This window comes from Schistocerca americana, chromosome 7 (genome assembly GCF_021461395.2).
Source record: "Schistocerca americana isolate TAMUIC-IGC-003095 chromosome 7, iqSchAmer2.1, whole genome shotgun sequence".
NCBI lineage: Eukaryota > Metazoa > Arthropoda > Insecta > Orthoptera > Acrididae > Schistocerca > Schistocerca americana.
In genome coordinates, this window is record NC_060125.1 from 467,786,508 (window position 1) to 467,809,346 (window position 22,839).

Sequence of the window (22,839 nt, forward strand, 5' to 3'; positions counted from 1 at the left end):
TTTCTGGGTATCATTATGATCAGATGCATATGGGTCATAATCTCACATGCTGCAATGTAATAGAGTGCTACAAGAGTGGTCTTTCAAATTCTGAATACCAATGTTTCCAAAGTAGTTTGTCGAAGACATCATCCATCAGCAAGGTGAAAGTTTACAACTTTTCACGATTTATTAATCCCACTTCAACAACAACAGTGGGATGATACTACATAGGCTTTAAGCCTTTAAAAATGTGTAGAAAGCCACAACAAGGTGTTGGGAAGATAACCAAACCTTTCCTTCTGTGGGCAGTGCTCTTTCAATTGAGCTATCCATGCAAGTCTCATGGACAGACTCAACACTTCAACATGACATTCGCATCAAGTTTTAGTACAGACATTAGCATCTCAGTTTTAGTACTTACTGTCTAAGCTGGTCGCGATCTTTGCGTAAGGCTTCGCAAGTTGAATGCAACTGACGTGACCTATGCTCCATATGCTCCACATTTCTTCTCAGTTCTTCCAGTAGTTCTGGTGGGGGAGCTTGCACTACATGTCTGATTCTGGCATCACCATGACCATGAGTAACATCTTTCTCACATACTTCAGGTGGAATACGTGCCACTGTGCGTTCAATGTCACATAAAACACGTGAGATACACGTAGGTGTTGCTGAAAACAAGTTTTATAATTTATTATCTTACTGTAAATTATTTGTTTTACTGATGTGTGTTAAGACATGTGAAAAGCATGCATGAAAATGAAGCAATTTTTGAAAACAAAACTCAAATTACAAATTTCTTTTTTAGAACTAGGCCACCTCAATTAAGTGATATGGGCACAACTACAGGATAGTCCAACAGTTTGTAGTCCAAATAGACTGTGATGTTAATGTTAACATGCCTGTGATCACCGAAAGACTGTGCCACAGGTTGGCCACAAAAGCAAGTCATATAAAAATGCAGTCTCTTCTTTTGTAGCGTGAGTGTAGTAGCGCCCGTTTTTGCAACATTCTCTAAATAGTATCACTAAACCAAGGTGGATTCACCAGTTTTTACTAATTGGTAAGTATTTATTTAGGCCACAGGTTGAACCAGAACTGCTCTCTGTTTGCCTTAGCCAGAATAAATGATCTCAGTTTGACTTTTAAATAGGTTGTTAGTAAGTTCCTGTCTAGCTCAACCAAACACAAATACTCTCCTAGCTTTCTTGATGACCTTTTGCCTTTGGCAACCATTGTTCCTATGATAGTATCATGGTTGCTATCCTTTCTCTCATTGGTGACACACTCAAAATGACTAGGTCTGTTCGTAGCTAGGAGGTCTAAAACATGAGGGATAGTCAAAGTTTTAATTACCATCTGCAAAAAATAGTGCCATATCATTAATTTTTTGTTTGTTTGAAGATAATTGCTGCATTCCTGGTACACACTGAAATTTCTTTGTCCCAGTATGTAACATTCTGCTATAGACAAAACAAAAAGGCGCAGACCAATTTCACTCTACCAAGGGGCTGCATCACTGTTTTGGCTCCTCCAGTGGCATTTTATGGCACTGTGATGTAGAGATTTCATTATGTAGCAGGTCTGCAGACATGTACCTGCAAACAAACACAAAAATAACTTGATAACATTATTTTTTGAGTTGATAATTAAAACTTTATGGCTGCAGTGATAAGATCTCTCTTGCCCAGAACGCTGAGTGTCTCACCAAGGCCTTCATAGACAGACATTATCCCCCAGACCTAATCCGCAAACAGATATCTTGTGCCATTTCCCCCTCACATGCCCAATCTTCCCACCACCCCAAGCACCAATTACAAAGGACTTTCCTCTTCATCACCCATTACCACCATGGACTGGAACAAATGAATCACGTCCTTCATCAGGGCTTTGAATACCTATGATCGTGCCCTGAACTGATGTATCCTACGCAAGATCCTTCCTACCTCTCCCAAAGTGGTGTTCCGTCACCCATCAAACATCCACAACATCCTACTCCATCCCCACGCCACTCCTAAGCCCAACCTGTTGCCACAGGGATCATATCCCTGTGGAAGACTCAGGTGCAAGACTTACCCAATCCACCTACCAAGCACTTCCTATTCCAGTACTGTCACAGGCTTATCCTACCTCATCAGAAGCTGGGCCACCTGTGAAAGCAGCCGTGACATATGCCAGCTCTGCTGCAATCATTGCACAGCTTTTTATACTGGTATGACTACCACTCAATTGTGCACCAGCATGAATGGTCACTGCCAAACTGTGGCCAAGAGTGAAGTGGATCAACCCGTGGCACAACATGCAGCTGAACATAACATGCTTGATATCAATAGCTGCTTCCTACCCAAGCATTTATATCATCCCATTCCATTCACTATCAGCTTTTCTGAACTGTGCAGATGGGGGTTATCCTAGCAACACATTCAACTCTCCCAAAATTATCCCAGCTCGACCCATGGTAACCAACTGGCCCAGTGCCCTCCATTCAATAGTTTCTCTGCCAACAAGCCTGCCTGTCTTTCCCCTTCCCAGCTTCTCTCCTTTTCCACTCCCCCACCTTCCTGCTCCACAGCTTCCTGATCCTGTACCTGCTTGCAGTCTAGCCCCTGCACACTCCGCCAGACAGCGCTCCTCTCTCACACCACCCGTACTCTGCTTTCCCTTCCCTTCCCTGCCTCCCTCCAGATTGCTGGTTCTGTTGCATGTGACAGTTGCATTCTGGTCTGAGCTGCTGGAGATAGTAGACGTGTGTGTGACGTGTGCTTGCTTGTGTGAATGGATGGGTGTCTCCTTTTCTGATGGTGGAGCTGGTCGAATGCTAATGTGCAGATGTCTTTTAGTTGTGGTTATCTGCAACTCTACTCAATGTGTCATCTTTTCCTACCTTTTCGATATACATTCCATGTGTTATCAGAAATTTCCTACTCTCTACACGAGGTTTCAATCAACCCTCAGTTCCTAGTATGATGTGGCAACTGCCTTCTAGTAGAGAGAGAAGTCCTGAGACTTTGCTGCAAACACAAGCAGTTGAGATTAAATATTTTCAGACAGTCACTATCCAGTCTCAGGACCTATGTGACAGAAATTGTTGGTGCCAACAGGGTGATCTGCAGCTGACAGAAATCAATGCTGTAAATTGCTTCCAGTATGGCCTCCAACTGGTAGGTAATTCTTACTGGGATAAACATCCAGTGCACATTTGGTTAGCTTTCCTCCCTTGATATTATTTCCCTTAGAGACACCATTACATGCCTAGCACTGAAACTGACTACAACTAATAGCGCCTTCTTTCCCGTCTGTTGGTTCCCAGACCTCAGCAAAGGAGACTGTTGCACAAGCAGGAGAGGCATGCCCTAATGGTTCTGTCTCATTATCAGTGAGCAAGAGGCAAGGCTTCAACACTACTCATTACATGTATGGTGTTGACCTCTCTGCCAAAACCAACAGATAGCCTCGCTCGTGAGAGAGCTCCAGCCTGGCGACAACCTGCCAGTCACTACAGGATGACTCCTTGGTTCCAGACCACGGTTCTCTGCTGACCATATTAGCAAACAAGCGTAGTTGCCAAGATCTGTAGGTCTTTGTAACAGGTGTCGGCCCTACCACTCCACAATAGCTGCAAACTAAAGTGTCCATAACGAAGATGGTCGATAGTGATCAATCTAGCATCCAGTTGCGCGTGAACATCAGCTATTCCTTTCAGTGACCACAATCCATATCTACCTAGTTCTTTCAAAGAGAAAAAGAAATAGAGGAATTGAGTCCAAGACTCAGAGAAAACTTAATAGAAACACATGCACCTATAAGAAGGGCTATGCGTGAAACCTACACTAACTTTCAGTCAAGTACTAGTGAAAGATCTATCAGAAAATCCTAGGAGGTTCTTAGCCACATGCACTGTCTATTAACAGCCTGAAACCTCTCAGCTAGTATCTTATCAATCCATCCGATGCTGAAACTGAAGGCAGCACGCACAAAGCAAAAATATTAAATCCTGGTTTTATTAATTTATTCACCACAGGGACACCACTGTACCTATGTTTGATTGTTACACAGATTCATAAGTAAGACACTGATATAAGCACCCTCTAGCACTGAAAAAACAAGGCTATTCAAAGTAAACAAGGCACTACATCCTGATGAATTCTAATCAGATTTTACTTTGAATAGGCTGCAGCAGGATTAGACTCTTTTGTAGTTGCATTTGACAACAATCTGCTGTCCAGTGAATAGTTTCACACGACTAGTAAAGAGCGTAGGTCACTCCCGTCTGCAAAAAGGACAAAGGACCAGCTCCAGCAGAAAACTGTAGACCATTATTTCTGATACCTGTGTTTTGCACAAATCCAGGTCATATACTAAGGTGAAACATTATGAAATGCCCAGAGGACAACAAGCTTTTTCTTGAAAAATCAGCATGTACTCAGAGGGAAACATTCCACGTGGGAAAAAATATATCTAAAAACAAAGATCCTGTAACTTACCAAACGAAAGCATTGGTACGTTGATAGAAACACAAACACACACACAAATTTCAAGCTTCAGGGAAGAGGGAAGGGGAGGGAAAGACGAAAGGATGTGGGTTTTAAGAGAGAGGGTAAGGAGTCATTCCAATCCTGGGAGCGAAAAGACTTACCTTGGGGGGGAAAAGGGACAGGTATACACTCACTCGCGCCCCCCCCCCCCCCCCCCACACACATATATCCATATCACCTCGACTGAAATCTCTACCCAAACTCTTTGCCTTTACATATGTCTGCTTGTGTTTGTTATGTGCGGATGGATATGTGTGTGTGTGCGCGAGTGTATACCTGTCCCTTTTTCCCCCCAAGGTAAGTCTTTCCGCTTCCGGGACTGGAATGACTCCTTACCCTCTCCCTTAAAACCACATCCTTTCGTCTTTCCCTCTCCTTCCCTCTTTCCTGATGAAGCAACCGTGGGTTGCGAAAGCTTGAAATTTGTGTGTGTGTTATTGTTTCTATCAACATACCAACGCTTTCGTTTGGTAACTTACAGAATCTTTGTTTATATATATATGTGGAAGAAGAAGAAGAAGAAGAAGAAGAAGAAGAAGAAGAAAACCCTGGTGTGAAAAACAAGTCTGCTTTATACTTATATTTTTGAAAGGGAATTTACATTGTACCACACTGTCAACCCAGACAATACAGGATTATATGGAGTACATTTACAGACATGTGATTGGTTAAATGAACAGCTGACTAATAGAACCCAGAACATTATACTGGATGGCAAATGTTCCACAGAAACAATAACAACATTGAGTGTGACCCAAGGATGCATAACAGATGCTGTAATTTTCTCAAGAGACGTAAATGATTAATCACACATCATTATCAACACAATGAAGTTGTTTGCTGACAATGCTGTTGTCTACAGGAAAGTCTCATGTTGTACACTGATGAGCCAAAACTCATGGGATACCTCCTAATATCGTGTTGGCAGGCTCTCACCACTGCTGTTAATCAAAGTGGCGTCTGCGTGTTCGCGGCAGGTTACTCTCACCTCAATGTAACCATCGCCCTTTCCAGCATAAGGTGAATTGGCTGAAGATTGGGACTCCAAAGAGACATGGTTCCATCAAAATTTCCTCATTTTTTGCATGGGCTATGCGCAACTGTGTAGGGCTTTTTCCCTTTCTTGGTTTTCGCTGCACATGTATCAGTTGTTGTTCCAACTTGTGCCTTTGCAAGAACGGGCCAGCTTATCACTTGATGAAATGTGCAAGCTTCTCTCAGCCTATTACTGTGACAGAACACGTGTAAAATTTTACTATTGTCAGGAACACCCAAACCAATCTTATAAAGCCTGGGCTGGAGAATTACAGGGGTTGAGCCGTCATTGAAAATTTGTAACTGGTACTTATCATGAATCCTACACTGATCACACAGTACATGATGATATTATTTGTCATGCCCCAATAGGGAAGTCCGTGAAAAAGCACTTCAATGTGAGAATCTGGCACTTATGGATGTGCTCAATATAGCACAGTCCTTTGAAGTGTCACGGGGCACAGGCAATCAGATTATTGCCTGGGAGGAGGGATCGGAGGTTGCTCAGTCAACCCCTGTTAGACACACCACAAGTGTTCGGGATGACGGGGAAACTGTTGCAGCAGTACAACCTTCAGCTCAGCATCGTATGGGGCAGTGTCAATTACAGCCACAGCAGCAACAGGCCGCATCACAGCAGTGGCCATGTGGCCCCCCTAGCAAACGTAACTCCTCTTCAAACGTGGTGGACACAGTAGTACCGATGGACTGTGCAATGACTGTTTCCCTGAACAAACTGATTATTGACTTGCATGTGTTTAATAAAAATGCAAGTGGACACAAGAGCTGCAGTGACTTTACTAAACACACAAATGTACATGAACTTGGGCTACCCCCCCCCCCCCCCCCCACACATTTCACAGAAGTAGTTTATCTACAATAAACAGCAAATTCTGATCCTAGGTCAGTTCTCCGTTCCTGTCTCTTACAAAACTGTTGTTTGCCCCCTCACTTTCCTTGTTGTGGATCATTCCTATACCACAGACCTGTTCAGGTTAGATGTGATTAATGCCTTTTTTTTTCTCTGTAGCTGATGAGGTAAATTTAGTATCAGATCAAGTATCAGCAACTGGAGTCCTTCCGCTCTCAGTTTTCATCTATTTTTCCCCTGGGCTAGGTTGTGCTACTGGTTTTCAGACTCACATTACTATGAGTGTGTCCACCTGCCCTTGTTTCTTACGGGTGCGACAGGTGCCTTTCGCATTGCGTGACTTCGTCAAGGCTGAATTAGACCATCTGACGTTGATCGATGTCATTTGGACTACTTCTTCCAGTGAATAGGCTACACTATAGGTCATCATTAAGAAGCTTCATCTCTTTGGTGACTTCAGTGTCAGGATTAATGAACAGTCTAATGATAGATACATACTCTTTGCCCCACCCAACGAGTTGCTCGCAAAATTGTCATGTGGCCACTACTTTTATATGACTGATTTATTGGAAGCATATCTCCAGCTCCCCTTGGATGAGGCCACTAGGCACCTTCTTGATGTCAATGCACCTTTCGGCCTTTACCATTATCAACAGTTGTCTTCTGGCGTCGCTAGTACGCCAGCAATTTTTCAAACTTTTTTTTTTTTTTAAAAAAAAAAGAAAAGAACAGGTGGTAGGCTCTGTAATCAGCTGCATCAATTACCTCGACGATACATTGTTTTGGATTCTTCCATCAAAGACCACCTTAGCAATCTCTGATCATTGTTTTCTGTTTTGCAGTCTGTGGGTCTCAAGTACAATCTTGCCCTGTGTCTGGCCATTTTTCAGACAGGTCAGCATCTCGTGTTGGCCACAGATGCCTCTGAACGTGGTCTTGGTGCAGTGTTGGCGCAAAAATATGCGGATGGGTCTGAACAACCCATTGCTCATGCTTCTAAGACTTTAATTTCCACTCAGCAGCGGTATTCTCCGATCGGAAAAAAGGCTTTTGTAACCATGTTTGCACTCAAGAAATTTCACGTCTTCTTTTATGGTTCTAAGTTCCATTTAATCACAAGCCATTGGTGGCTCTTTCTCATCCTTTGGCTACCATGCCTGACAAGTCGGCACACTGTTTGCAGCAGTGGGCTCTCTTCCCCTCCCGTTATCATTATCAGATCCATTACTGGTCGACGGTGTGATAAGGCACTGCTGATGCCTTATCTCGCCTTCCTATCAGGCCAGACCTGGCGCTCCATCAGGATGAGTTGCTTTGTTTTTATTTAGATACTGAGAACCATAACATGGTCAATGGTTTTGCCATCACTAGTGCCACAACATAATTGGCTGTTGCTGTGGATCCCATACCTAGTCAGGTCCTCTGGTTGTGATTCCCACTTCCTTATGCTGTAATGAATGCAGCTTCTGCATGTTGGTCATTGGCATGTGTGTTGGTCGGAAACAGATGGGGACAATACATGCCTTATCGCTGCTTCCACTCTGTGTTCAGCAACAGGTGGCCTGCGGTTGTCTGTATACCCCCGGCCAATGGCACGTTGTCGACTTTGCTCGGCCCTTCCTAAATCAGTATTGGCTCATTATAAAGGACACCTATTCCAAAATTCCTTACGTGGTGCACTGCCAGTCCACATCCACAACAGCCACTGTTTCAGCCCTTTCTAAGATTTTTTGCAATTGAAGGACTTCTATATGACATGGTTACCAATAACAGCCCCTAGTTTGTTTCTTGAGTATTTGCATCCTTTTGTCAGGCTAGTGGTGTTCGCCATATCACAGCTCCCCTCTTTCATCCTCACTCTAATAGTGAGGCCGAAAGCATGGTTCGGTCTTTTAAAACTCAGATGCAGAAATATGTATGTGGCAGGTCTCCTGAAGCTGCTTTATACCGTTTTTTGAGTTTGTGTCGTTTCACTAGGGTGGCAGACAAGAGCCGGGAAGAGCTGCTACATGTATGCCAACCACAGACACTCCTTTACCTGCTGCATCCAACACCATATCTGCTGGCGCCACAATGGTTCTTGTCGGGTGAGGCTGTTTGGGATCATAGTTTTGACAGGCAGCCGAACTGAGTTCCTGCTGTCACCGAGTTTCACTGGGGCTGGAGCCTGTGCGCCATCTGCAATCCTGATGGGCGAACGTCCCATCACCTTGACAAGCTGTGGCTGAGCACTGCAGGGCCTGTTCTCGAGGGGCCACAACCTCGCTCTGCCCCATCACTACTGATGACTGTTCCTGCGTCACAGATGTTCCGGTTCATGCGGCAGAGGGGGTCACTGCCTGGCAGATCGCTGACCGGGGTTCCCGCCTCTGTTTCCACTCCTCGACTGCTGCTGCCAGTGCAGCCCCCACTGCACCTAATGCTGCAGTTGCTACCGCTGTCTCTAATGCTGGGTGCTGTGAGGCCAATCTTCTCCGACTCCCCTGCTGATGCCTCCAGCACTGACTGCTGACTTCAACGAGCTATTGAGATGCCATCCGCAGTTCTGCCCTATGGTCTCTCACGAGTGGGGGGACGGCACGTTAACCCACACCCTCATCACTACTTCGTCTATATCTACATCCATATTCTGCAAGCCACCTGACAGTGTGTGGCGGAGGGTACCTTGAGTACGTCTATCAGTTCTCCCTTCTATTCCAGTCTCGTATTGTTTGTCAAAAGAAAGACTGTCGGAATGCCTCTGTATGGGCTCTAATCTCTCTCATTTTATACTCATGGTCTCCTCGCGAGATATACGTAGGAGGGAGCAATATACTGCTTGACTCCTCAGTGAAAGTATGTTCTCGAAACTTCAACAAAAGCCCATACCGAGCTACTGAGCGTCTCTCTTGCAGGGTCTTCCACTGGAGTTTATCTATCATCTCCGTAACACTTTCGTAATTACTAAATGATCCTGTAACGAAGCGCACTGCTCTCCATTGAATCTCCTTTATCTCTTCTATCAACCCTATCTGGTACAGATCCAACACTGGTGAGCAGTATTCAAGCAGTGGGCGAACAAGCGTACTGTAACCTACTTCATTTGTTCTCGGATTGCATTTCCTTAGGATTCTTCCAATGAATCTCAGTCTGGCATCTACTTAACCGATGATTAATTTTATATGGTCATTCCATTTTAAATCACTCCTAATGCCTACTCCCAGATAATTTATGGAATTAACTGCTTCCAGTTGCTGACCTGCTATATTGTAGCTAAATGATTAAGAATCTTTCTTTCTATGAATTCGCAGCACATTACACCTGTCTACATTGAGATTCAATTGCCATTCCCTGCACCATTCGTCAATTCGTTGCAGATACTCCTCCATTTCAGTACAATTTTGCATTGTTACAACCTTTTGATATACCACAGCATCATCTGCAAAAAGCCTCAGTGAACTTCCGATGTTATCCGCAAGGTCATTTACATATATTGTGAATAGCAACGGTCCTACGACACTCCCCTGCGGCACACCTGAAATCACTCTTACTTCGGAAGACTTCTCTCCACTGAGAATGGCATGCTGCGTTCTGTTATCTAGGAACTCTTCAATCCAATCACATAATTGGTCTGATAGTCCATATGCTCTTACTTGGTTCATTAAGCGACTGTGGGTAACTGTTATCAAATGCCTTGTGGAAGTCAAGAAACATGGCATCTACCTGGGAACCCGTGTCTATGGCCCTCTGAGTCTCGTGGACGAATAGCGCGAGCTGGATTTCACACAATCGTCTTTTTCGAAACCCATGCTGATTCCTACAGAGTACATTTCTAGTCTCCAGAAAAGTTATTATATTCAAACATAATATGTGTTCCAAAATTCTACACATGATCGACACTAGAGATATAGGTCTTCCGCCCCTACTTGCCAGTGCCTGCCCGGCACATGCTGCAGCAGCTGCCATCATCAGGTGATGAAATGGACGTCAGTTCTGTCATTGGTGTTTTCCGTGACTCGTAATCTGAGTGCCTTGTGAGAGCAGTTTTCCCCCCCAAGGTACCAGTGCTTTCTTTCTGTACCACACATTTTTCTCTGCCTAGTTATCTTCATGAATGCATGTATGTATGTGGTTTTTCCACCCCTTGGAAGGACGGAGTGATGTTCCTTCACTCATGACGTGCATGATTTCATACAGCATGCATCCGTACAGTTCACAGGCTCGCTTCTAGAGGCCATCTGTGTCAACCCCCTGGCACACTCTGGTGAGCCACCAAAGAAACAGCATTATTTAAGTGATCACAAAGGAGTACACAGCCTATTCTTTATGCTGTATTAGTCCAGTCAATGTGTTCAGTGCTGTGCACAATGTGTTGCTCCATAAAGTACTATGTTCCATACATCATGTTTGTTCCTGCTATAACAGAGCTGAAACTAACTAAACTATCTGACAACTGATGTCCACTGACGTAAATTAATTAAATCAACATTTTTTCACATCATTGCATAAATTTCATGAATGAATGAGTCAGTGTGCTGCATTTGGCGTAGAAATGTGTACTTCTATGGATCACATGTGGAGCAAGAGACATCTCGTGGAGGCACCAATGAAGTAGGGGAATCAGCACACTCACTCTTCTACTCTCACTATGATGGTAGTGACTACTTGCACTGTGTCCTGGCTGCTGGACTGATGGTGAAATAGAGCCATATTGCTGTGAAGTGTCCAGCTGGCCCTTTTTTAATCAGTTTATATGGGCTCAGTGGCAGGTGCTGGTGTATCTGGCATGTGGAGCCAAATGGAAACATAGTCATTAGAGTGCATGATCATCACCACTTCCCAGAGGGCAATGTCAGCTAGTACCAATGGCCTTGCCACATTGGTAACTCTGGTTCCCACCAAATTACCGAAGTTAAGCAACATTGAGCCTGGTTACTACTTGGATGGATGACCATCCGGGAAAACCAGGTGCCGTTGGCTTTCAGGACATGCAAGTCACCCAAGTGGCATCCAATTGAAAGGCATGCAAGATTGTGGAGCCACATGACATTTACTTATTTATTTACTGTTAGCTAGGATGAAGAGTGCAATGACAGGTCAATGGCTGTGGGCGTGAATGTGGTGGTGGACTAGTAGGCTGTGGAGAGGGAACAGAGAAGGGAATAAGTGGATGACAGACAATGACTAATGAAAGTGAAGGCCAGGACGGTTACAGGAATGTAGGATATATTGCAGAGCACATTTCCATCTGTGCAATTCAGAAAAGCTGGCATTGGTAGGAAGGCTCCAGATGGCACAGGCTGTGAAGCAGAAATTAAAGTTAAGAATGCTGTGTCGGGCAGAGTACTCAGCAACTGAGCGGTCCAGCTGTTTCTTGGCCACAGTTTGTTGATGGCCTTTCATGCGGTAGGACAGCTCGTTGGTTGTCATGCCTTTGTAGAATGTAGCACTGGTGGTTCAAACGGTCATGAGCACATGCAAAATGGAGCTGTTTCTAGGGGGAACAGATGCAGAAGGGTGTCATGGGACATCCTTGCAAACCAATTATATTTGCAGAAAGCAGGACTGCAACGGGTATATTAAGTGTATGACAAGATAATGGCTGTTAGTGCTTGCTAGGAGCAAGAGCGTACAAGGGAGGCAGAGTGGACAGAGCTACAAGGCAATGGTTTACTACTGAACATCCTACACAACATTTCACTAGCAACTATTTGGCTTCCTGTGGCAATAACAGGGACTACAGCCCTGAACCCAACATATCATCCACTGTATCTGCTCGTCAGTCCTTGTGGAGTCTTAACAGCAAAGGACCTAACCTATTACTTGAATGATATTCTTGACTGCACCATAAGAAATTCTCTCAACAAAGCTAAAAGCAGCACATATAGCCATGTCAGCACAGAAAAATTATTCTCGTCATTTGTACTGCCTACGTCAATTATTAGCAGGAACTAACCATCCTCCTGATGCCCCAATACACTACTTGCCAGCACGATGGGTCAGCCATCAGGTGTGACGTAAGTGTGATGCACCAAAAGACACTAGGCTGTGGATGGTGGCTGAATTAGAATAGGAGACAAATTGTACATAATAGGTGTATGAAACTAGAAATCTAAAAAAGTAAATACAACCGAATGATGTAAATATACTATTTTGTCTAAAACTGACATGGTGAGACCGTGGCTGTGTAAAATTAATGTAGGTTAATTACTACAAAGAAGAAAACAGCAACCAGCCACTATTAATACTGCTATTTATTTAGGTAAATAGCGCCGTTACCGGTTTCAAACTGGCAAGTTCACCATCAGATGATTTTTCAAGATACATCTTGAAAAGATAAATCTTGAAAAATCATGTGAACAGCCGTCTGATGATGAACTTGCCAGTTCGAAACCGGTAACGGCGCTATTTACTTAAATAAATAGCAGTATTAATAGTGGCTGGTTGCTGTTTTCTTCTTTGTAAGAATTAACCTACATTAGATGTAAATATAGTAAGATCACAGCAGCAGATTGGAATTCAAAGTACTGAATTCATGGCAATTGGGAGGAATTGTCACTGGCATCAGCTTGAGCAGACCACAACAGGTGGACAAGTGGGTGGCCCATTCTGAAATTACAGTGGCAGGCACTGCAACAGAGTTACCTCGGTGTCCTTCACTCCACAAAATGCCTTACTGAAGGACAGCTTACTCCATACACAATGCCTGGGGCAGCACTTCCTCAGGTGTATGAGACCAGAAGTATGGTTTTTTGCCACAACACCACCCACGCAAGTATATCTGGGCCTCCAAACCAGCCACGGAGCATTTGCACTCATCACTTGTTACCTGACATTAGATCTGTCCTGTCCTGATGTCAGACTGTGCTTCCGATGTGGCTTCCACACGTGCTGTGCTGTGTTTCAGCTCAAACCCTGAATTTTGTTCCAGTTCATCTCTAACACAATCTAAGCACCAGGCAGTTACCTCCTCCATCCACATTGGCTAGTAGAAGCAGTCGTGGGTCTGCCAGCACTAGCTAGCATGATTCTCTTGAGTACTGAACTTGATCCACTCCAGTGGATCTGATCACAGTGCAACAATTCCATCATCCCTGGAGTTCCTTGGTTTATCGTAGGCCACGCTGAGCATGGCTTGCCACCTCATGGCCCCTGCTGTCAGCACTCACTGTTGGCTGCTCCCAATGGTAGTCTGTGCTGATCCCACCTACTCAGCATGGCCAACCCAGCCAGCTGCTGGCAGTGCTACCAATGACACATTTGGACACCTCAGAGGTTCCTGACTGGTCACTGCATCACTTTGCTGTGTAGATTTAGTTGCCAATAAAAGCTAATTATCATTTGGAATCATTCTCTGGCTCTGCCATCACCAGGGACTCAGTCTTATCCAGTCCCTGAGGTCACTCATACTTGACATTCTGACAGCTAGGAGGCCTTACTGCTATCCTCAAGTGACTATGTAGTGGTCAGCAACCCTGAACGACACAGAGTAATCTTCATGTGTTAATATTAATCTCAATCTTCATGATGGTTTCACACTAAGTTTCTTTGGACTTTGACTATTTCAGGGCATGAATTCTGCCTTTTGTTGTTGTGATGGAGACTACTTGGATGCAGGTGAACAGCTTTCTAAATCCACCTTTCTGGTTAGGAGTTAGTTGTCTCTGCTGTTTGATCATGACCTCGGTTGGAATTTGATTGGAAGCAGCTGGAGGCTCAACAGCATGGACATTGTTATACATATATTTACATGTACATGAACTTGTGACAATATCTATTGCCTCTGGTTGTACACCCAGTGCCATCTTTTATTACAGCTTTTCTCAGAGCAGCAGCAATGGAAGATCAGAGTTATATTCTTTTGTGTCTTAGTATACAGAATTCTCTCTGTCACTTTAGTTTCTTGGTTTTTATTTTATTCTAAAACATATGGCAATTCCTGTTCCAGTCAGGATGATTTGCATGTACAGTTCGTATAGAAGTGTGGCACTGAACGCAACAACGCTACATCACATCTGTATTTCCTGCATTTGCTGCATGTTGCCTTCTATTTTACCTAACTGGGGTGTGACAATATCTTTGATACTTTAAGCACTGCACTGCATCGGGTGCACAAGGTCTGGTGGTAGATTTGATGACCTGGTGAAAAGTCATAGGAACATGCAATTCTTGAGACCCTTACAATGGCTAGAATCATTGAGTGAGGAGTTATTGGACATGACAAAAGGGTTGATTTGATAATTGTTCAAAGGGGGTGGGGGGGGGGGAGGCAGCTAAATGCTCACCATTATGTGACAGGAATAGTAAGCCCTTTGCTCACACCCTTCATGATTAGGGTACCAAATGGTGTATTGCTGCAGGATAATTCAAGACCCCAAACTGCACTTTACAACAAAAATGCCTTAAGAAACGTACCGACCTTTGACTGAACATTGTGGTCACCCGATTTGTCATCCATAAAGCATGTCTGGGAAGTATTGGGAAACGTATATTTTCATTCTAGACTATAGCTAGCAATCCTATAGAACTGACAAAGCACATGTTTAAGGCAAGGCAAGAAATTACTCAAGGCAACATTTGCAACATGCCTGCTTCCATTCCACAATGAACACAAGAATGTGTTCATGCTTGCAGGTGTCACACCTCATATTGATGTCAATAATGGAACTCGGTTACAAATATCATAAAAGTTTAATCATTCAATATCCATTATGTGATGAAAATCTCTACTAAGTATGATAAATATTGGACTTGTGCTTCATGATACAAAACTTTCCATTTTGTCAGTACACATTCTGCGGAAGTTCTGAAGAGAAATGACAAGCCCAATAATTCAAATTCTAATGTTTACTTTCTTGTATTGATGACTCCTGATGGCTGTCTTTATTGGCATTACGTATCCCACTGGTTTGGGACTACTTGTACCTTAGCTATCATTTCTTAATTGTGTGTTACTACTTATACATACAAATTCTAAAGATAGGTAAGAGCTTATTCAATAAACCACAGATATTGGAAAAGTAAATTAGAAATGTGGAAGAAATAAAGAATACCTATCAAGTCAACATCATTCCATGACGGACATGTACAGAAACAAGACATGTGACATAAGAATTCCAAGAAAGCTTCAAGCTATTACTACAAAATCCTCCTGCTCTTGCCATCCAATGAAAAATTCAAGAAACGGCAATTACTGTAAATGAAAATGGCAATGAATGATGAGCATGTATAGTGAATCAAATATTTGTTTTTGAAAATCAACAGCAAAACTAGTGACCAACTGGACAAGATATCAAATTGACAAGTTTAAGGTTCATTTTTTGTGCTACAGTAACAATACATTTTAGATAACCACTTACCATCAACACTGTAATAAAAATTCCAATAATTGTATAGTTCAACACATATGAATCTAACACAGCCAAAAATTTAAGTATCATAATACTTGCTACATTAACAAATTATCATTTATAGTTCTATTTACTTACAGTTCTTTCTAACAATCCCTCGTAGTTCCTTTACAAGGAAATTTAATGTAGTTACTGGATTGAACAGAGCAAATGGTTCATTCTCTACAGCCTGACTATGAGGTATTGCAGACTGGAACTCGCGAGATCCACTGGCCACCGAAGACCTGCACATTTCACATCAGATTGATACAGAACAACTGCAAAAGGAGAAAAAGAAGAGGACTGTAGGTATGCACACATCTCTCTCCTTCTCTCTCTTTTTAAGGGTCTAAAGATATGTAATATCACACTAAATAAATAACAGTCTTTAATTCCACTCCACAAGTCATTTATCTTACACCAATTCCTTCTATCTGTGCTCACAAGAACAAGCAAGGCATGTTCTAACTGCTCAAGAAATTTGATATACGAGAGAACATGAAACACTGACATTAATATAAAGGACTGTTGAGTGATGGACACCACTTGTTCAACATAACTGAATGCCACACGAAAAAGTGTGTGCCATTATCCACAATAAGTTGTCTATGTGGCTGTATTCTATTCTAAAGCAAAAAAGGGACAGAATAGATGAAAACGCTGAGGAAACAGACTGCTGCACTCTCAGTTCAAAAGAGAACATGTAAATGACACGAGGCAAAAATTAGTAGGGATTCTTGCATCTGTAAAAAGATCGATGCGCGAAGCTTACAACCACTACCACCACATACCTTAACAATGAATCTAGTTCAGAACCCAAATGGCTCTGAACACTATTGGACTTAACATCTGAGGTCATCAGTCCCCTATTACTTGAACTACTTAAACCTAACTAACCTAAGGACAACACACAGTTCCATGCCCGAGGCAGGATTCGAACCTGCGACCGTAGCAGTCGCACGGTTCCAGACTGAAGCGCCTAGAACCGCTCGGCCACAGCAGCCGGCCTTCAGAACCCAAGAAAATTCTGGTCCTGCATAAAATCGCTAACTGAGCTGAAAGCTTCTACTCAGTTACTCATTGACAAATCTGGTGTGGCAACAGAAGGCAACAAAAGGAAAGCTGAGGTTTTATATTCCACATTTCAGAAGTTCACACAGGAGGGAATTCCAATTTCGTTTTATAAAGTGTACTCTATGGCATTGGTTCCTTACTTAGCTTGCATTTACTGCAGATCTCTCACCCAGCACAAAATCCCAAGCAATTGGAAAAAAAGCATAGGTGATTCCTGCATATGAGAAGGACAAAAGAACTAACAAGCAAAATTACAGACTAAAATCCTTAACATCATTTTGCTGCTGAATTCTTTCACAAATTCTCAGTTCAAATACAATAAAGTTCCTAGAGACTGAAAAGCTCCTTTTCACAAATCAGCACAGTATCAGAAAGCATTGCCTGTGTGAAACTCAGCTTGCCCGTTTCTCACATGATCTCTTGCAAAGTGTGGATAAAGGGCAATAGGCGATTTCATATACCTAGATTTCCTAAAAGTATTTGATACGGTGCCTCCTTGCAGACTGTTAACAAAGGCACGAGCACACGGAATAGATTTCTAGATATGTGAATGGCTCGAAGAGTTCTGAAGTAATAGGATCCAGTACATTGTTTTTGACAGCAAGTATTCATCAGAGACAAAGGTTCATGGGCTTACCCTACAGAAGTGTGAAAGGACTGGATTATTCTGTATATACATAAATGATATGACAGATATGGTGAGCAGCAATCTGTGGCTATTTGCTGCTGATGCTGTGGTGTATGGGAAGGAGTCACCGTTGAGCCACTGTAGGAGGATACATGATGACTGAGACAAACTTTCTAATTGATGAGATGAATGGCAGCTAGCTCTACATGCAGAAAAATATAAGTTAATGCAGATGAGTAGGAGAAAAGATCCCACAGCATTGGTAGTGTGCCACTCAACAATGTTATTTTAATTAAATACCTATAAAATGAAAAACAATATAAAATGGAATGAGCATGTAAGGATTGTAGTGGGGAATGTGAATGGTCATCTTCAGTTTACTGGGAAAATTTTAAGAAAGTGTGGTTCGCATGTAAACGAGACCGTATATAGAACACTAATGTGACCCATTCTTGAGTACTGCGAGAGTATTTGAGATTCCCAGCAGGTAGGACTAAAGGAAGACATTGAAGCAATTCAGAGGTGAGCTGCTAGACTTGTTACTTGTAGGTTCGATCAACAGGGAAGTATTATGGAGATGCTTCGGAAATATAAATGGGGATCCCTGGAGGGAGGGCAACATTCTACCAGAGCAATAATATTGGAAAAAATTAAAAATTGACATTTGAAGCTGACTGTAGTAGATCCTACAGCAACCAACATACCTTTCGTGTAGGGACCATGAACATGCAATACAAGAAATTAGGGGTCATATGGTGGCAGACAGACAGTCATTTTTTCCTCCTTGTTCTATATGCAAATGCCCCCACCCCCTCCCCCAAGAACCATAGACCTTGCTGTTGGTGGGGAGGCTTGTGTGCCTCAGCAATACAGATAGCAATACCGTAGGTGCAACCACAATGTAGGGGTATCTGTTGAGAGGCCAGACAAACGTGTGGTTCCTGAAGAGAGGCAGCAGCCTTTTCAGTAGTTGCAGGGGCAACAGTCTGGATGATTGACTGATCTGGCCTTGTAACAATAACCAAAACGGCCTTGCTGTGCTGGTACTGCGAATGGCTGAAAGCAAGGGGAAACTACAGCCGTAATTTTTCCCGAGGGCATGCAGCTTTACTGTATGAATAAATGATGATGGCATCCTCTTGGGTAAAATATTCCGGAGGTAAAATAGTCCCCCATTCGGATCTCCGGGCGGCGACTACTCAAGAGGTCGTCGCTATCAGGAAAAAGAAAACTGGAGTTCTACGGATCGGAGAGTGGAATGTAAGATCCCTTAATTGGGCAGTAGGTTAGAAAATTTAAAAAGGGAAATGGATAGGTTAAAGTTAGATATAGTGGGAATTAGTGAAGTTCGGTGGCAGAAGGAACAAGACTTCTGGTCAGGTGAATACAGGGATATAAATACAAAATCAAACAGGGGTAATGCAGGAGTAGATCTAATAATGAATAAAAAATAGGAGTGCGAGTAAGCTACTACAAACAGCATAGTGAACGCCTTATTGTGGCCAAGATGACACGAAACCCACGCCTACTACAGTAGTACAAGTTTATATGCCAAATACCGTAGCTCTGGAGATGACGAAGAAATTGAAGAAATGGATGATGAGATAAAAGAAATTATTCAGATAGTGACAGGAGATGAAAATTTAATAGTAATGGGTGACTGGAATTCGATAGTAGGAAAAGGAAGAGAAGGATATGTAGTAGGTGAATATAAATTGGGAGGGAAGAGGTGAAAGAGGAAGCCGCCTGGCAGAATTTTGCACAGAGTATAACTTAATCATAGCTAGCACTTGGTTCAAGAATCACAAAAGAAGATTGTATACATGGAAGAAGCCTGGAGATACTGACAGGTTTCAGATAGATTATATAATGGTAAGACAGAGATTTAAGAACCAGGTTTTAAATTGTAAGACATTTCCAGGGGCTGATGTGGACTCTGACCACAATCTATTGGTTATGAACTGTAGATTAAAACTGAAGATACTGCAAACAGGTGGGAATTTAAGGAGATGGGACCTGGATAAACTGAAAGAACCAGAGGTTGTACAGAGTTTCAGGGAGAGCATAAGGGAATAATTGACAAGAATGGGGGAAAGAAATACAGTAGAAGAAGAATGGGTAGCTTTGAGGGATGAAGTAGTGAAGGCAGCAGAGGATCAATTAGGTAAAAAGATGAGGGCTAGTAGAAATCCTTGGGTAAAAGAAGGAATATTGAATTTAATTGATGAAAGGCGAAAATATAAAAATGCAGTAAATGAAGCAGGCAAAAAGGAATACAAACGTCTCAAAAATGAGATCGACAGGAAGTGCAAAATGGCTAAGCAGGGATGGCTAGAGGACAAACGTAAGCGTGTAGAGGCTTATCTCACTAGGGGTAAGATAGATACCGCCTACAAGAAAATTAAAGATACCTTTGGAGAAAAAGAGAACTACTTGTATGAATATCAAGAGCTCAGATGGAAACCCAATTCTAAGCAAAGAAGGGAAAGCAGAAAGGTGGAAGGAGTATATAGAGGGTCTATACAAGGGCAATGTACTTCCATAGAAATTGAAGAGGATGTAGATGAAGATGAAATGGGAGATATGATACTGCATGAAGAGTTTGACAGAGCACTGAAAGACTGAAGTCGAAACAAGGCCCCAGGAGTAGACAAAATTCCATTAGAGACAGGTGAAATACCATCAGACTTCAAGAAGAATATAATAATTCCAGTCCCAAAGAAAGGAGGTGTTGACAGATGTGAAAATTACCGAACTATCAGTTTAATAAGCCACAGCTGCAAAATACTAACGCGAATTCTTTACAGACGAATGGAAAAACAGGTAGAAGCTGACCTTGGGGAAGATCAGTTTGGATTCCGTAGAAATGTTGGAACACATGAGGCAATACTGACCCTATGAGTTATCTTAGAAGCTAGATTAAGAAAAGGGAAACCTACATTTCTAGCATTTGTAGACTTAGAGAAAGCTTTTGACAATGTTGACTGGCATAGCCTCTTTCAAATTCTGAAGGTGGCAGGGGTAAAATACAGGGAGCGAAAGGCTATTTACAATTTATACGGAAACCAGATGGCAGTTATAAGAGTCGACGGACATGAAAGAGAAGCAGTGGTTGGGAAGGGAGTGAGACAGGGGTTTAGCCTCTCCCAGACGTTATTCAATCTGTATATTGAGCAAACAGTAAAGGAAACAAAAGAAAAAATCGGAGTAGTTATTAAAATCCATGGAGAAGAAATAAAAACTTTAAGGTTCGCCGATAACATTGTAATTCTGTCAGAGACAGCAAAGGACTTGGAAGAGCAGTTGAACGGAATGGACCGTGTCTTGAAAGGAGGATATAAGATGAACATCAACAAAAGCAAAACAAGGATAATGGAATGTAGTCGAATTAACTCAAATGATGCTGAGGGAATTAGATTAGGAAATGAGACACTTAAAGTAGTAAAGGAGTTTTGCTATTTGGGGAGCAAAATAACTGATGATGGTCGAAGTAGAGAAGATATAAAATGTAGACTGGCAATGGCAAGGAAAGCGTTTCTGAAGAAGAGGAATTTGTTAACGTTGAATATAGATTTACGTGTCAGGAAGTCATTATTGAAAGTATTTGTATGGAGTGTAGCCATGTATGAAAGTGAAACATGGATGATAAATAGTTTTGATAAGAAGAAAATAGAAGCTTCGAAATGTGGTGCTACAGAAGAATGCTAAAGATTAGATGGGTAGATCACATAACTAATGAGGAGGTATTGAATAGAATTGTAGAGAAGAGGGGTTTGTGGCACAAGTTGACTAGAAGAAGGGATCAGTTGGTAGGACATGTTCTGAGGCATCAAGGGCTCACCAATTTAGTACTGGAGGGCAGCGTGGAGGGTAAAAATCTTAGAGGGAGACAAAGAGATGAATAAACTAAGCAGGTTCAGAAGTATGTAGGCTGCAGTACGTACTGGGAGATGAAGCAGCTTGCACAGGATAGAGTAGCATGGAGAGCTGCATCAAACCAGTCCCGGGACTGAAGACCACAACAACAACATGCAAATGAAACAGGAAGGGAAATGACTAGTAGTGATACAATGTACCCTCTGCCATACACTGTGTGGTGGCTTGAAGAGAATGTATCTAGATGTAGATAGAACAGTAGAAAGACATCTGGGGTGATTGGGTTATGTTGAAAGAATGGAAGACAACAGATGGCCAAAGACAGCAGTTTCATGGCAACCTCCTAGAAGAAAAAGATGATCACAAAAAGGGTAGCTAAGAAGTGATGGAGAGCAGAGGAATAGAAAAACCTGAGGAAGAATTATGAGATCAAGGTATTTGGTGACACACATGAGGTGACAGGTCAGCACCTCCGGGACAAGCAAGGAAACTCAACAATCAGAGATAGTATTTTCAGAATACAGAAGTGCGTTATGAGAATTATACCTTGAATATTCATGAAGATTTCAAGAGCTTAACTTTAGTACAGATGGAATTCTGATACATAGGTACATACATATTCCATAAGTTACCACAGAGCATAATATATACTATGCATAATATGGAGGAGTTTAAGACTGAATAAAAGAACTTTGTTGAGTAGCTCAATTTATTTGATTAAATATTATCTTTACAGTAACCCTTAAAATTAATGTTTAGACTATTTAGTAATTAATCATAGCACCTTAATACAATGTTGTTTCGTAATGTTAAGTCATTTCACTTTATTGCACGGTTAAAAACATGTCCATCTTTGACTTCTTCCCACATCCTGGAGGCCCTTCTCTTTAAGATCTATGAAATATGACTAATGAATTGCAAAGTACAGTTCTCTTAGTTACAGCAATTTTCCAAGCAGTTCAGAACAAATCATGCAAAGAATAAAGTATTGACTCGCCCTACAGTTCAAGCACTGAATGGCTGAACAGCAAATAAACAAGATTAAAAACACTGCACACACACACACACACACACACACACACACACACACACAGCTAAACCTGTCACTGCGACCAGGAGAGGACTGTAGCACTGAGTCAAAGTAGCAACTGAAACTGGACATTGTCAGTAAATCTCCTTATTAGCTCTATTTTCTTGTTGTGGTCATTTCGTGATATGTATGTGAGAGAAAGTAATATGTAGCTTGACTCTTCTGGGAATGTACTCTCACAGAATTTCAATAGCAAACCTCTCCATCATACACTATGTCTCTCTTGCAGCATCTGCCACTGGAGTTTGCTGAGTATTTCTGTAATGCTCTCATGCTGACAAAATGAGCCCGCGATGAAACATGCCACTCTTTGTTGCATCCTGTCTACGCCTTCTGTCAATAAAACTTGGTTTGGGTACCAGACAGATGAGCACTACTCAAGA

General features: G+C 42.3%; 1 protein-coding gene and 1 pseudogene across 2 annotated transcripts in view; one reads left to right on the forward strand and one right to left on the reverse strand.

Annotated features, from left to right (window-relative positions):
- LOC124622494 overlaps positions 1-22,839 on the reverse strand; it is a 151,994-nt gene that overhangs the window by 107,773 nt on the left and 21,382 nt on the right. For both annotated transcript variants that reach the window (XR_006980636.1, XM_047148207.1), the window contains exons 3-4: positions 15,888-16,033; positions 404-650 (exon numbers count right to left, since the gene is read on the reverse strand). Coding sequence is in view for 1 of the 2 variants with exons in the window: in XM_047148207.1 (XP_047004163.1) it covers positions 404-650; positions 15,888-16,033 (393 nt within the window). In the remaining variant the exon portion in view is untranslated. The remainder of the gene's footprint in view (positions 1-403; positions 651-15,887; positions 16,034-22,839) is intronic.
- On the forward strand, positions 11,261-11,379 carry LOC124623456 (annotated as a pseudogene).